Source organism: Pyrenophora tritici-repentis, chromosome 1, assembly GCF_003171515.1.
Source record: "Pyrenophora tritici-repentis strain M4 chromosome 1, whole genome shotgun sequence".
NCBI classification, from domain to species: domain Eukaryota; kingdom Fungi; phylum Ascomycota; class Dothideomycetes; order Pleosporales; family Pleosporaceae; genus Pyrenophora; species Pyrenophora tritici-repentis.
In genome coordinates, this window is record NC_089390.1 from 2,485,065 (window position 1) to 2,499,603 (window position 14,539).

Consider the following 14,539-nt stretch of genomic DNA (forward strand, 5'->3'; position numbering starts at 1 on the left):
TAGGCAATCGGAAGTACATCCGCTGTCTGACAAATTCTAGCATTGTACTCGGCGAGGATACACGGATCTCATCCTGCTGTCATGGCGTCGAAGCTGGATGGAGACTCACCACCAGGTATGGAAAAGTAGTCGCACATGTTATTTTACAGTAGTGTATGACTCCTTCCCGCTGCTGTTCAGCCCTGCGAATGCGTCAATGCGTTGTGGTACAAGCGAAGGCGGAAGGCCCCGGGTAGGTGGGTACGAAGCGCCTGTTTGGAATGCCGGGGTTCTACGAACGCGTGCTCCCGTAGTACATGCATAAACGATGGTCAAACATCGTTTAGCGATGGCAAGATTTGCTCTGCCGAACCGGTGCCACGGTGTGTATCGCCAAAGTGGGTTGTTTGATTTGCAGGATGGGGACGTTGGTGTTTTCCTTCCAGAATTGTACATGTTTTCCTCAACGCCGCCTTGCCGCCGGAAGGTAACTTGTAACCAACTAGGTGCTTGATGGCGCGATATCCGGGCTTGAGGCCGTATACACTTGATTCTGATATCTGAGACGGCAGGTCTGGTGGGAAACCCTGGGTTTCCAAGCGCGACGCGTACGTCTCACTGAGCGGCGACATAGTAGAGCTGGTGTACGTTGATCTCTTCTAGTTTCATCGCACAGCCCGCTGCGTCAGCGCAGATGGTGTTCGCAAAGTTTTGATGGTATTTGTCCAGCAATTTTTGGAAGTCCCAGCCAATCAGCGTGTGGTCTCACCGCTAATTCAGGTGGAGTCGTTGGATACAAACTTGCTGCAAGCCTTGCTTTGGCCCGCATATGACGAGATGATAGCTAATGATATCCGGCAGGTACCAGTTCCTTTGGGATCGGTGATGGTAAGCTCAAGGCGGACAGGATTGTTTGAGCATTCGGCTCAATGTTCGCCTTCAAGGTTGAAAGATGCGAATTACTCCGCTCGGCCATACTCACAGGCTCGCGACGTCATGCCAGGAACATGTCATAGTTTGTGAATGTATCGTCAGCATACACCCTGCTCGTTTACGCGGTAGGATGCAGAGTGTACATGGACATGGCAGCATGTGCTGACCGCTCATGGTTGAATTGGAAGCGGCCTCTTTACCGCTTGCGAATGAAGGGGAGATGGCGGCTTGGGACTATCGCTTCGAAGCATCTCTTTCGGGGACGGACGATGATGGCATACTGCATCCCATCCAGCCGTGGAACGATGCGTTGGCAACGGGAGTCGGTCGTCTGAGACGGCAGCTGAGGCACAGCCCTGCAAGTGCACGCTGGCACTGGCGAAGGTCGAGGCGGAGACGTTGACGTCGACTAGGAGAATATTGAAATGGCAGTTCTAGCTTGGATGCCAGGTGGCAACGCCTGTCTCCGTCTGAACCATTAACGGGAAAAAGGACCTGCAGCAGACGTGTGTAGTCTAACTAGCGGAGAGCCTGACGCTTGACACGTAGCCCACCATGGCTCGCCTGTCTGCATATTGACGCAGGAGCTGCATGTGCACCTGCGTCTCCAGAAGGTCGGAATGGTTTGGATGAGTTAATACTAGCAACCGTTGCCTTTGCGTTCGCCCTGCAATTCTTCTCTTCTGCCGTTGTGTTGTCGCTGTTGTTGCTGTTGTTGCCGTCGTCCGCGCGCAATTGCAGTGCGCACTGCCGCTCGTTCCCCTCAACACCAAGCCCGTGACCGTAACGGTCGCATCATCAAGAAGAAGCCCCACCGGCTGCCCAAAGCGCACTGCAACGGCTACCCTCTGTGCGCATCTGCAAAGTTGGAGTTTGCCTGCTCGAGCTGCTGGTGTGTGTGCGCGGCCAGGTTCGCGTCCTCGGCATCCCAAACAGCTGCACTGACCGCTGCCACACCGCCTGCTAACGTCACGGCCCTTTAAGACGGTCGCATAACCTCGCACGCTGGGACTTCCGGAGCTGGAAGACGTCGCGATGCGCTGTCCGAGGCCTCAGATCCACACCTCCCAGCCTCCCTGCACTTCACAATCGAGGCTTGACGTCTGCTAGCCTGGCGCAAAGGGTCCTGCATTGCCTCGTCCACTGTGCCCTTCGATTGGCTCAGCCATTGCCCGCGTCGTCGAATAAGAGCAAAGCCTAGCTCCAACACAGCGACACCCTCTCCATCTATCCGTTTCGAGACATATCTCTCCAATGTGAGCCTTGCTACGCAATCTGCCAGTCTAGCATTCAAGTGCGTCGCTGACAGCTGCCCAGACGTTTTCCAATATAGACTCGTCCCCACACGAGCGGCATACACCACCATTATCTTTTTTTCCCTCTCGTAACTTGTATAGACGCCTACATCATTCTATCATGTGCATACAGTCATCGTCACTCATCGCCTAATTCAATTCAACAAATCTCCGAGCTGCGCTTTCCGGATTGCGCCATCACGAGAATCGACCTTCACTGGAACAACGACCGTGCACGGACACCCGGTCTTCTAGATTGTGGAAACACATCAATTGGCCATCTTTTCGTTGCTTCGGTTTCGAAATCTCCTTCCCTCGGCCGTCTTCTCCCAAGGCGTCATCGGTCAGCCTGGGCCGGGCTGCACTGTGTCTACCCGTTTGGAGATACAGCGCATCGGTCCGGGTTGGCGGTTAAGGTACGTCAGTGCGTCAGTCAGTCTTCACCATCTTCAACGCATTCTCCAGAACATTACCATCTTGACTAGCTCCATTTCCCATCACAGTCCCATCCACTTCCGCCATCTCTTTCCCTCCCCCTGGCCCGAGCTCCGACTTACGCCGTACAACAGACACCAGTAGAATTGGTTGAAAGATGGCTTCTCTGGACTTTGATCAGAAGTTCCTCGGTCGGATAGCCAAACAGACAGAAGAGACAAATCCCTTTTTGTCCAGCGCGCTCTATCAGATCTTGGGCCTGTCGGTTCTGCTGGCCCGGAGACTCATTCGCGCCAGAAAGCTTCGCAAGCTAGACACGAGTCGAGACACGCCATCACTTGCAGCCTACCAGCACATACTCTGGATGTCCCGTGAGGGCTTGTCTATACTGGAGCTATACATACTTCCGTATGCTCAAGACAATCAGCATGGACCCGAGTGTAGAGTGTTGAGTGTCAAGTTGCGCGCAAGCTTCTACCACATCTTCTGTCTCTTCCACAACCAGCCGCCAGTAACGACAACAAACATGACGAGTACTGATCCCCGGCATCTTGGTGCACCCCCTTTGCCGTTGTCCCCACGAAACGGCAATGGGTACAGCCGCAAGACAGATCCTTCGAGACTGTCACCCCCATCGAAGCGTGCAGGCAAACAGCCTACCCTTCGTGAACCCGTCGACTCTATTGTGTCCGAGACATCCTTTGTCACAAACCCCTATCCATCAGGTGGACCAGTAGGAACCCCATCGCCTGGGCCAACGATCAACGCGCCACCGGGCCTCAACCCTATCCCTATTCCACAACCTTCATCTTTCATACTACCACCTCTGAACTTTATACCATTAGCTAGTGGCTACTTTACCACAGCCACGCAATACGCCACCTCATATCTACCCGGATCACATCCACTGAGACTATCTGTTGCGCTCGAACACAGCGCGTTCCTATGGGACTGTCTTCACGATCACGACGGATCACGACGCATTGCTCGGCGTGCCATCAAGGACGTATACCGCGCGCAAGAAGCTATGGACGATACAGAATTTGAAGATGCCGCAGAACTTGTGGGCATTCTCGGTCGAATGATGAAGCGGAAGAGTTGGGAAGGTACGCCACGTGTTGGTGGCATGGCCAGCCCGGAGCCAGTCACACAGGACTCTCCACAAGCAAGTAGTGGCACTCCCACTCAATCAGGTCGACCTACTACTTCTGCTGGTCCACGACCCCAGAAAAACAGCCGGAGAGCAGCAGAGGGTCCCCCAATATCGGACATCACTATACAAATACAACCACCACCCAGTGCAACGCGCAGTCGAGCAAATACAGCAAGCAAATCGTCGCCTCGGCAAAAAGAAAGCAAAAGCCATGCGAACAGTCCGAGATCAGCAACACAGCGGCATGTCGAAGCTGGCAGTCCACACACCACACCGCGCACTAGGCGTACCAGCCACGAAAGTGGCTCCAGCACAACGCCTCGAGCACCACCGCAAGGACATGGTCCCCGCTCACCCACCACACCATCCACGGTCCGTACCGCCCACCAAACATCGGGAAGCGGAGGGTCATCAAAAGGAACTCCCGTCGCCGGCACTTCCACTCCCCTTACGCAAAGTGCGGCCGCAACCCTCATTTCTGACAACATGCGCAACTCGCCCACGCTGCGTCGCACACCCCCCACCCACTTTTCCTCGCCCGAGCACCATGGTTCGCCCTTCTCGCCGTCGCAGGAAAGCTCTTTTGCGCGCCAGAAGAGGTGACTAGCAGAGACGGGGCGGGAGAAGCAAAGAAGAATGGACGTGCAATGGACGAATTCGGCTTCGGAAGCTGATCTTGTGCTGCTGCCTTGGACGCAGCCTTCGTCTGTGTCTTCGACGCCGGTGGATCATGCCGGGTCGTCGTATCAAGCGCATTCAGCCGCTTGATAACATGTCTATTCCTTCCCGTCACGTCGCTGCTATATATACTCGGAGATGTGGTTTGCTCATGTCTTTACGGAACTGCACATACTCCCTCTTACCCTGGGCACTTCGATGCTCCTACCATACATACACTACACTACCACCTTTGTACCATACCCACTGGGCGTTCAACGGGCGTACATACATCTCTTCCTCCCTTTCGACGGATTTCCAATACTCCTTATCAGGTTTTCCTCAGACATACGTTTTCACATCAAACATTATAGCATGTACATGTCATGTGCGTGTGTCTACCAAAAGAGCCGCACTGATTCACACTTTGGCGGTTTGGCGGCGGGTTTGCAATAATGTCTTGTAATGACGACATGGCGTTCTGGGATTCGTTTGCTTTTCTAGTCATTTGGTCACGATAGGGTTGCTGACGATACCATTTTCTTGGATCTGAGTCATGTTTTCTTTGGCTAGTACGATGAGGATGAGCGTACATATATTAATGAAAGGTGGGAATGAGGATGGTGAATGGGAGATTTTACTGTTGTTCATTATCGTGGTCTCGCTCTCCGTGACGTGCAATACGCAGCCGTGGGTCGCCCCCCGCATTCCCTCAACCACAGAAATTTCTTCACACACCCCACACATATTACAGCCTATTTATCATCCCCATCATTTCCTCTTCCACTGCGTAATTTTGAATGCATACATAGATTGGATAATTTAAGAATTTCTCATCCAATTACAACGCAGTAAGCAGTCCGGTCGCTTAGCTCAGTTGGTTAGAGCGTGGTGCTAATACAAGATCTTGTATGATACGCCAAGGTCGCGAGTTCGACCCTCGTAGTGACCATCAATTACATATCTTTTTTGCTGTTTTTGTAGATACAGGCTGCTACGGAGCAGGACATTTCTCTACTTATAGAGTGTTTAAACTAGTTATGCTATATTATACTGATATTTTCTATTACTAACTAACTATAAATTATATCCAAAATCCTACGTAGTACACATCCATTACGCCAACTTGCCCATGACAAACGGTAAACTACCACTTAACCCTCCATCCACAACCATGGCCTGCGCATTAACATAGCTCGCCTCATCACTCGCTAAAAACAGCACCATCCTAGCAATCTCATCGGGCTGACCTCCCCTCCTCAGCGGATTCAACTGTCCAATCTTGCGCTCTGTACCCCGTTGCCTCGCTGCATCATACGTCACCTTTGTCATGCCCGTCTCGATCAAACCAGGACAAATGGCATTGCACCGGATGCCTGTGCCAGCTAGCTGGTACGCGCACGTCTGCATTACGTTGATGACGGCGGCTTTGCTAGCAGAGTAATCCGTCGTTCCAGCGCTCGCACGCAGACCAGCCACGCTGGCTGTAGCGATGATACTACCGCCTGGGTATTTCTTCGTGTCAGAAGTTTTAAGCATTGCACGAGAAGCGTGCTTTGTAGCAAGGAAGACGGATAAGGTGTTTGTACGGAGTACATCCATGAACTCCTTGTCTGAGATTTCCCAGAAGATCTTCGCGGGAGCGATACCCGCGTTTGCGAAGAATACGTCTAGACGTGAGTAGGTGGTTAGGGCTTCTTGGCAGATTTTCTCGACGGAGGCTTCTTCGGCGGCGTCGAATTGCGAGGTGTGAATCTTGACGGTTGGGTAGAGGGTGCGTAGTTCTTGGGCGTGTTTGGAGAGGTTGGTGGAGGAGAAGTCGCAGAGGTAGATTGCGAGGGCGCCGTTGCGGGCGAATTGGTGAGCAGAGGCACGGCCGATGCCGATTTCTGAGTTTGCGCCTGAGGGAGGAGATGGATTAGTTGGGGGATGGGGGTGAAAGGGATGGTTGTTGTACCGGTTATGATGATGACTTTGCCTTTGACTCTTCTACACATTGCCATTAGTCTCATGTCTATCTAGATAACGTGTATCGCTCATTGATTCAAACTCACTCGGCACCCAAATCACCGGCTATAGTCTTGATTCCTTGCATGTCATCGAATGGCTTGGTCTCAGCTGGAGCTTCATTAAGCTCCTTGCTCAGTCCCTGCTTGTTGATTGTCGGTAGTGGTGCCATTACGGGTTCCTCGTCTCATGAACGATCAAAAGTCTAGACGTATGAGAAAGGCTGAAGTACACGTTGGGTCTTAAATAGGTAGTACCCGAGTTAAGGATGTCTTGGCAAGATGCCGAGGTAAGTCCAACTGACGCAGGTCCTCCGCGGGGTCATCGGCCGGCCCGTGAAACATGCCTGCACGACTAGCTTGGTCACGAAAGCTCACATAGCGACATTGTGGGGAAAATACGATTGACATGGTATTACCTTCTTATACTGTTTTTGTATGCAGAACAGCCTTAGCATTGCCCACATATATATGAACCAATAGTCTACTCGCCATTTCCATCTGCACTCTCTCCATTTCCTCCAGCCGCAGCTTGAGCGGCCTGCGCCATCTTCCACTTTTGCGCATTCGCCATGAGTCTTGCCAATTTCGCCGCACTCTCGTCGTCTGCAGGGAACACATAGTCCACATACTCCTCGAAACTGTCGTCGTCCAACTTTCTTCTCTTCTTAACCTTGCGCGGCATCTGTTTCTCAATCTTCTCCTTGTCTTCTGCACTACCATGAACATCCTCAAACGACTTCCAGGCGCTGAGAAGGGCAACGCGGTCTTCTTTGAGCTCGTGTTCCTTGAGACGTGTGTGGGCACGCGTGAAGATTTCGCGAGCACGTGATTTGGCGGCCTCGCTGATCGTCTCGTCGTCTTCGGCAGTGGTCTCATCGGGCACGCTGAGTTCAAACTGTGCCCATGAAGTCCATACCTTGACGTGGTCCGTCTTCTGCAGCAGACGCTCGTATAGTGCACGAGTGCGTTCGTACTCGCCTTCACCTTCTTCGAAGTCTATGTAGGATTTCCAGACCAGTTCAGGCATGTCTAGCTGCGGCTCCTCCACGGCAAGCTCGAAGATGGCGCGTGCGCGTTCAAGGTCATCAAGACCACGCTCTAATTCCGCAAACTTGATCCAGGTCTGAGAATTCGATCCGTTCCACTCAATGTATTTGGTATAGAGTTGCCGGCAACGGTTGAACTCGAAAAGCTTCATTTCCAACTCAATGTAGCCTTTGAACAGTTTGTCCTTTGGGCACATGCCCAGACTCTGACCCAAGAGCTTGCGTGCTGTTGTAAGTTGGCCCTGCCTAACTTCAAAGTGTGCAAACATCAGCCATACTTTGGCAAAAGTGAAGCGCTTGTGCGGAAGCAGGCGTATGCACTCTTGATATATTTGGCGTGTCCGCTCAATGTCGCGTGAAACAGTCTCCTCATAGACGGCATAGAACAGCCAGAGATAGATGTATCGTCTCCAATGGCGCTTCTCCTGTGTCGGTGGTATCTGTGCAATCGCTCGCTCGTAAATGTCTCGCACTCGGTCCTGATTGCTAGATGTCTCTTCTAGCCGTGCAAAGTCGACCCATGCATCGTAGTTTTTGGGATTCTCTTTCACCTGCTCTTCATAGTGAACCCGGCGTTTCGACAATATAACGTCTTCAATACCGTCCCGATCTCCATACTGCTTCTCAAAGGTCGTAAAGGCCTTGTGCAAATTGACAGACTTTGATCGTGGCATACGATCCAGAGCAAACTTGTAAATGGCTCGGGCTCGTTCTAGCTCCTTAAGCCTCGCTTCGAACTTGGCGTATGCCATGAATAGCTTCTCGTCCATGAAGTCATCGCCAAGTGTGGTAACAGCTGTTCCGTAAACGTCGCGTACAAGATCGCTTGTGCCATTCTCTTCCTCAAACTTGGCCCATTTAATCCAATTCTTTGGCTCGGGATGCACAACGGTAAATCGCTCGAATATGGCTCGACATCTCTCGAATTCACCGTGTCTCTTTTCCAGCTTGATGTATGAACTCCATGCTGCCTCTTCGGGCTCCCATTGCATCCAGCGTTCGAAAACAGACCTTGCACCATCGATGTTGCCGAGGGTCTCCTCCATGTAAACCTAGTTATTATTGTCAGTCACCTATACACAAATATTTGAAACTGCCTGGACCACTTACATATTTGTACCATAACTTATCAACTCGCGGAAGAATGGTGACGGCACGATCGAGGAGGTTGCGCGCATGCTGGACGTTCCGATGCTTCATTTCAGACTCAATATACCGCAACCACAGGGCCACGCTTGTCGAGTCGACATCGAGGGCTCGTTCGAAGATGGAGCGTGCACGTCTGAATTCCTTCTGTTCCAATTCCCAGGCAGCATAGCGCATCCAGTTGTTCATGTTGATGCGGTTCCGCCGCACATAATCCTCAAATTCCTTGCGCTTCCTGCCCTGGAACTCGTGCAGCTCCTCCAGATCAGCAAAGCGCTGCGTTGGCGCTTTAAGCTTCTCATCTTGACGGTCGACGGCTTCTCGTAGCAGCTGCTCTGCGCTGATCTGTATGGGCGCCGCCGCAAGGTTTTTGATACGTGGAGCAGATGTCTTCTCCATGGTTGAATCAAGGTGTGGTATAAGATGTGATGTGCGCGGAGGTGGGAAGCAAAGACGCTATGCGCGTCTTCGGTAGACGGGAGGAAAGTTGCACCTGGGTGATGTTGACAGAGAAAGTCGACGGAGCTCGGCTCAGGCTGCAGGATTGTCGGACAACCGACTGTGAACGAGTCAATACAACCGCCTTCTTACCAGAAGCTTCACCGAGTAGATGATGAATATGTAAAGTGTTGCACCCAACTTTGACAACTTGAGAACGCGACTGCCTTAGCGCAACTTCCTTAGCGCAACTTTTACCTGCGCGCCAAGGACCTGTACTCTCACGTCACTGCCGCGCAACTCCCTCCACTCTCCACCACACTCGTCTCTCGCCCTCACCAACTCGACCGGTGGCCAATTCCGGCAAGAGGTACGTATACCACTGCGCGAAACCGAAGGACACTACTCAACCCAACTTTACTAGGAGGGCAACCTCTGGCCGCCGTCGCGACTGTTAAAAGTCTCACCACTCTACTGCCCTCCACCTCCCACAAATATCTGTGAAAAAGTAGCGACATTCCCAAGATCGCATCAATATGGCGACGCTAGAACAGGAACTTCTCGCCGACTTTGCTGAGGATGAAGATCTTCAGGATCTTGAGAATGATTTCGGAGGCGGGTCTGGCGAGGACGATGACATGGTAGACGAGGAGGCCGAGTACAGGCAGAAAGAGAAGGACAATGACAGCAAAGCTGAAGCCGACATAAAATCCGCCCAGCAACTGAAGATCAATCTCGAATCTGTCCTTCAGCGCATTGAAGAAATCAAGGACAAGATGGACATTGTGGAGGGTGAGTCTTTTGAGGACTCGCCGGATTACAAGCTCCTCACAGAGGCCAACGAGTACTCTACACAAATCGACGGCGAAATCGCTACCGTACACAAGTTCATTCGCGACCACTACTCGGCCTTTTTCCCGCATTTGGAAGATCTACTCAAAAACCCCGTCGTCTACGCAAGGGCATGTTTGGTTATCGGTGGTGGACCTCTGGACAACATCAAGAACATTACGCCAAAGTTGCGAGGAATTCCTGAACTCGATCCTGCCCTGATCATGGTAGTGGAAATTGAAGCCACGCGTGTCGAAGGAAGGCTGCTTGATGAAGCTGAGCTCTCTCTCATATCAGATGCTTGCCACCTGTTGCTTGAGTTGAATGACGCGAAGAAAGTGATTCTGCAATTCGTCGAGTCTCGCACAGCCGTTTTTGCGCCCAACCTTACCGCATTGATTGGCAGTCTGACAGCAGCTCATCTGATCTCATATTCAGGAGGTATTACCAACCTTGCGAAGACGCCCGCTTGCAACATCGCTCCTCTAGGTTCGACCAAGGTCTCCGGTGCTACCATCGGTCTTTCCAACATCGGCTTGAGACATGAGGGCTTTCTATACCACAGTGATATTGTACAGAACGTGAGGCAAGATCTTAGGAAACAGGCTTTACGTATCGTCTCCGGCAAAGTTATTCTGGCAGCACGAGTCGACGCTCACTCCGGCTCTCACAACGCCGACATTGGCATGGATCTGAGAAAGGAATGCGAAAAGCGCATCGACAGACTCAGTGAAATACCCGCAAACCAAAAAGGCCAACGAGGTAAGTTTGTTCTGGATCACATAGACAACATCAGCACTAACATTTATTAGCCCTGCCTGTCCCTGACGAAAAGCCCTCCCGCAAGCGTGGTGGCAGACGTGCCAGAAAGGCCAAAGAAGCAACCGCAATGACGGAGATCCGTAAAGCCCAGAACCGCATGACGTTTGGCAAGGAAGAAAAGGAAGTTGGCTACGGCGACTCAGTCAAGGGAATGGGCATGATTGGAGCAACCGACACAGGCCGTCTCCGCGCGCAACAAATCGACCCCAAAACCCGCGCCAAACTTTCAAAGAAGAACCCAGGTTGGGGCGGCGATACCACCCTCGGCGCTGCTTCCTCGCTCAAAGGTTTCGGTGCAGGTGGTACGGCGACGAGTCTGCGCGCTCAGGGCTTGCGGACTGGTGGTGTGGGCCTCGGCGGTGGCGCAGGAACGAATTCGATTGCCTTCACGCCTGTTCAGGGTCTTGAGCTCGTAGATCCCAAGGCAAGGGAAGAGATGAATCGGAAGCGCAAAGCGGATGATGATCGCTGGTTCAAAGGTGGAGCATTCACGCAGCTCAATGGAAGCAGTTCCAAAGTTGACGCTGGCGGGTTCAAGGTCCCTGCGCTGCCGATGAAGAAGCCTAAGACGGATTCTTAGGTACCGGGAGACAGATGGGGATGAGCATTATTGGCGTTTTCATGGCTATTTGGGATTGCATTGTTTGGAGTTTAGGCTTCCTTGGCCGGGACCACCACATGGGGAGGAGACTGATGGGTGGATGGACACTAGCGTCGCTTCATGAGGAGTGAGTGAGTGTTAGTCACGACCGTGCAGTCATCCATTAGCCAGCGTGTATAACCTGATCAAATCTGAAATAAATCTCAAGCACGAAAGCTTTTCACCATGAGTACACATGCAGGTGTATACACGCTACAAACAAGCCCGTTCGCATATCGTGGTCTACCATGGTGATAAGGTAACCTGTATATCAAGCCCATCTTCCAAGATAGGTATAACAACACATGACAGGTTCCCCATCTATGCCGTCTGCAAGCAAACAAAACGGCCACGCAAGCAGTAGCGTGAACACCCCCAGGGTCCTCTCGGTTTCCCGTCTTGGATCCCTATTTGCCAAATGAAGTGACGGCAAACGGACAAATTACCGTGTTGTTTTCCCATGACCTCACACATACCTGTACCGGTATGTGCAAACGCAATTTCGCGTGACCGTATTTGCAAATGGGATTACAATAAGATACATAAGACAGCTCAGACGGCGTCGTACGATGATGATACTACCCCATCTGCTGGTCACGGACCTGTCATCAGTCATTTTAAAACACAAGCCTTAGAACTGTCATTCTCACCGGACGCGACCGACCAGCCAACCAGTCAGCACTCCGCGCAAGGAGAACCAAGAAGAAAAATACAGGACAAGCGCAGCGTCACAATAGGGGCAGTCTCGAGCAGCGAGAACTCTAACAGAAGAAAAGGGAAGGATTTACGATCCGAAATCATATCGTCGGTTGGTCGTTCGTTGGGGGCCTTCCCGCACAACCTTCCTTTGCTTCGTTTGAGCGTTCTCGAAAATGGCGGCGTTTGCGTTACGGGGGGGATCCCTGACATTGTTAGGGGAGGGGTGGGAAAAGGCGAGGTGCGGGCTCGGTTCTTTCTCGTGTAATGGGCAGCGGTTGCAGAGATAAACGAGATCTTATCATGTCATGGGCGCGCGTGTTGGGGCGCATTGGAATGGTTTTGGGTTTGCTTGGGGGTAGGTATGGACGGATGGGATGGATGGATGGGGCAAATGATGCTGGTGGTGTTTGCATATCTACGAGGACGTTCCAAGTACGTATATACAGGGGCCTGTGAGGCTGCAGCGTGGTATGCATGTGGGAATGCTGAGTATGTGCATTCTTACAACGACCTTTCTTACCTGCATTTCGCCTTGTCAGCCCTAGGGTCGGGGGCGGTTTGCCTGTGTCACGTTGAGGTCCCGTCGGAATGTGTTATCTCCCAGCCAGCTGTTTCCGACGCTGATGAGATGCCGAGGAGGGTGGTGAGCGGACCGACCAGTACATGCCTCGACACGTGTTGGATGACCTTGTAGTGCGACCTGTTCGTCAAGGCGACGACATGGGGTCTTCCGGTTGATGCACCGGCTACAGGTTGGTCACACTCACACGCACCCCCCGTCAGGAGCCACAACTTTGTCGGGATATGATGTGCAAAGTGTGGGTTGATTTATCCGCGCATAGCCTCCTCTTGGGTTGGCCACTGGGGGGTTTGTGTTTTTAGGGTGCTGAGTCTAGGTTTGGCACGACTTGCATCATGACTAGCGACATGGGCAGTGCGGGTAAATGGCCGGGGAAAATTGATTCTGCGACGGACGGAGGGGTGCATCTTTTCTGTCAGCAAATCCCGGATGGATAGAGCAGTACTGGGTAGGATGTGACGACTGCGACGGCGCTCGGTGCGCGAAAGGGAAGCCGGGCCGCGAACTGGACACAGCTGCTGCAGTCTAGAAATGGCGTCCCCCCGTTGCGGGACAGGGCGCCAGTTGTCAGCCTGCAAACCCATCCAGGACGTCCAAAGGCTTTCTAAGCGAGGATGCGAGCTTTGGCAGGGGAGTGACCTTTTCGCGTTCGAGAAGGTTGCCGCTCGCGCCGGCTGCGCCGGGACCCAGGTACGGTGCGCGCAATCAGCCTTAATCAAAGTTTTTTCTTTTCTTTGCAGCCCCGGCTGGCACCCGTCGACATGCTGTGTATGCGTGATGGTGCTCTACCTATGTGTACCGGTAGGTCATGGTTCGCCTGTCGTCACGTCACAGACGATTGATCCTGCATGTACCGGTACCCAGCTAGACATGCACGGCAAGGCTGGCGGGAAGGCGTCTAGGCAAACTAGGCAATTAGGCGACTCTTGCGAGAGGAAAAGAACGGGGAGTAGGAGTGGGAGTGGGAGTGATTATTACGGGTCTGATTGCAGAAGACTGGGTCAGCCAAGGGTGCAGCGTCCAGAAGCGGGAGCAGGCCAGCCTTCACGTGACGGCGCCCAAAGCAGCCTAGCGCCTGCCGTCTCAAAAGCTACTTCTTTTTTTCCAGGCGGTGTCCGACGTCTCTTTTAGCCATTTGCCAGCAGGAAAATAGGGCGCGGTCACGCACAGAAAAGCTAAAAAAGCCCCCCCCCGAAAATCGCACAAAGATCCAGGAGACGTCCCCGAGCTCGACGTCAGGACTAGCAGTCGACTACTCCTACTGTAGATACCAGCCTACTACCCTGCTCGCTACCTTCCGCTCAAGCGAGAACTCGCTTGTAAGTCAGAGTCCCGTTCCCTTCATCATGGCACCGACTGCTGGCTGCTGCACTGCCACATGCACGCTCATTACCTGCTAAAGGCGGCTAGCGATGCATTGGCGTCCTGTCGCCCGCCCTTGGGGGTGCCGCTTGGTGCGTCGAGGGCATATCGCGCATGCAAGACGTGTTTTCATTCTTGATTCGGGCGCCCCTCGCCGCCGCCAGCACTTGTTCTCTCCCTTGTCAGGCAGTCATGTAGCCGTGGGCGTAGTAGTTTGGCCAGCGCGTTAATCTATGCCGCAGTCTTGGTCATATAACCTCACACAACACGGACGTGTACTGTACCGCACCGCCTATCGTCTATTGCCCACAGCGACTGCGTGCACTGCGCCGTGCAGCCAGCGCCGCGGCGTCTTACCGAGCGGCCAGGCCCCTGTCCGCGGGCCAAAACGCCCTCGCCAACTCAGCTAATCCCAGTTCCTTGCCGTCCCTCTCTTCCCATCTGCCTCAAGCTTTCTAGCGCCTGCGTGCTCGACAAAGTCAACCCAAACACCTGTCTTGCGCCCCGGCGGCCA

The 14,539-nt window shown here is 52.9% G+C and overlaps 4 protein-coding genes across 4 annotated transcripts; 2 read left to right on the top strand and 2 right to left on the bottom strand.

Annotated features, from left to right (window-relative positions):
- Window positions 1-2,799: 2,799 nt before the first annotated feature.
- On the top strand, window positions 2,800-4,398 carry PtrM4_010010 (Herpes-BLLF1 multi-domain protein; the record flags this gene model as incomplete). Its single annotated transcript, XM_001930961.1, has 1 exon — window positions 2,800-4,398. One exon carries the CDS (start codon window positions 2,800-2,802, stop codon window positions 4,396-4,398), a length of 1,599 nt encoding a protein of 532 aa, XP_001930996.1.
- A 1,170-nt stretch (window positions 4,399-5,568) lies between these two features.
- On the bottom strand, window positions 5,569-6,631 carry PtrM4_010020 (FabG, Dehydrogenase with different specificities (related to short-chain alcohol dehydrogenase); the record flags this gene model as incomplete). The annotated part of the gene is made up of 3 exons (XM_001930962.2): window positions 5,569-6,353; window positions 6,410-6,441; window positions 6,507-6,631. 3 exons carry the CDS (start codon window positions 6,629-6,631, stop codon window positions 5,569-5,571), a joined length of 942 nt encoding a protein of 313 aa, XP_001930997.1.
- Window positions 6,632-6,942: 311 nt separating this feature from the next.
- PtrM4_010030 (RNA14, Pre 3'-end processing (cleavage and polyadenylation) factor) lies at window positions 6,943-9,052 on the bottom strand (the record flags this gene model as incomplete). The annotated part of the gene is made up of 2 exons (XM_001930963.2): window positions 6,943-8,559; window positions 8,618-9,052. The coding sequence occupies 2 exons, from the start codon at window positions 9,050-9,052 to the stop codon at window positions 6,943-6,945; spliced, it is 2,052 nt and encodes a 683-aa protein (XP_001930998.1).
- Window positions 9,053-9,627: 575 nt separating this feature from the next.
- Window positions 9,628-11,324, top strand: PtrM4_010040 (U4-U6 small nuclear ribonucleoprotein Prp31; the record flags this gene model as incomplete). The annotated part of the gene is made up of 2 exons (XM_001930964.1): window positions 9,628-10,684; window positions 10,735-11,324. The coding sequence occupies 2 exons, from the start codon at window positions 9,628-9,630 to the stop codon at window positions 11,322-11,324; spliced, it is 1,647 nt and encodes a 548-aa protein (XP_001930999.1).
- Between the last annotated feature and the right edge of the window lie 3,215 nt (window positions 11,325-14,539).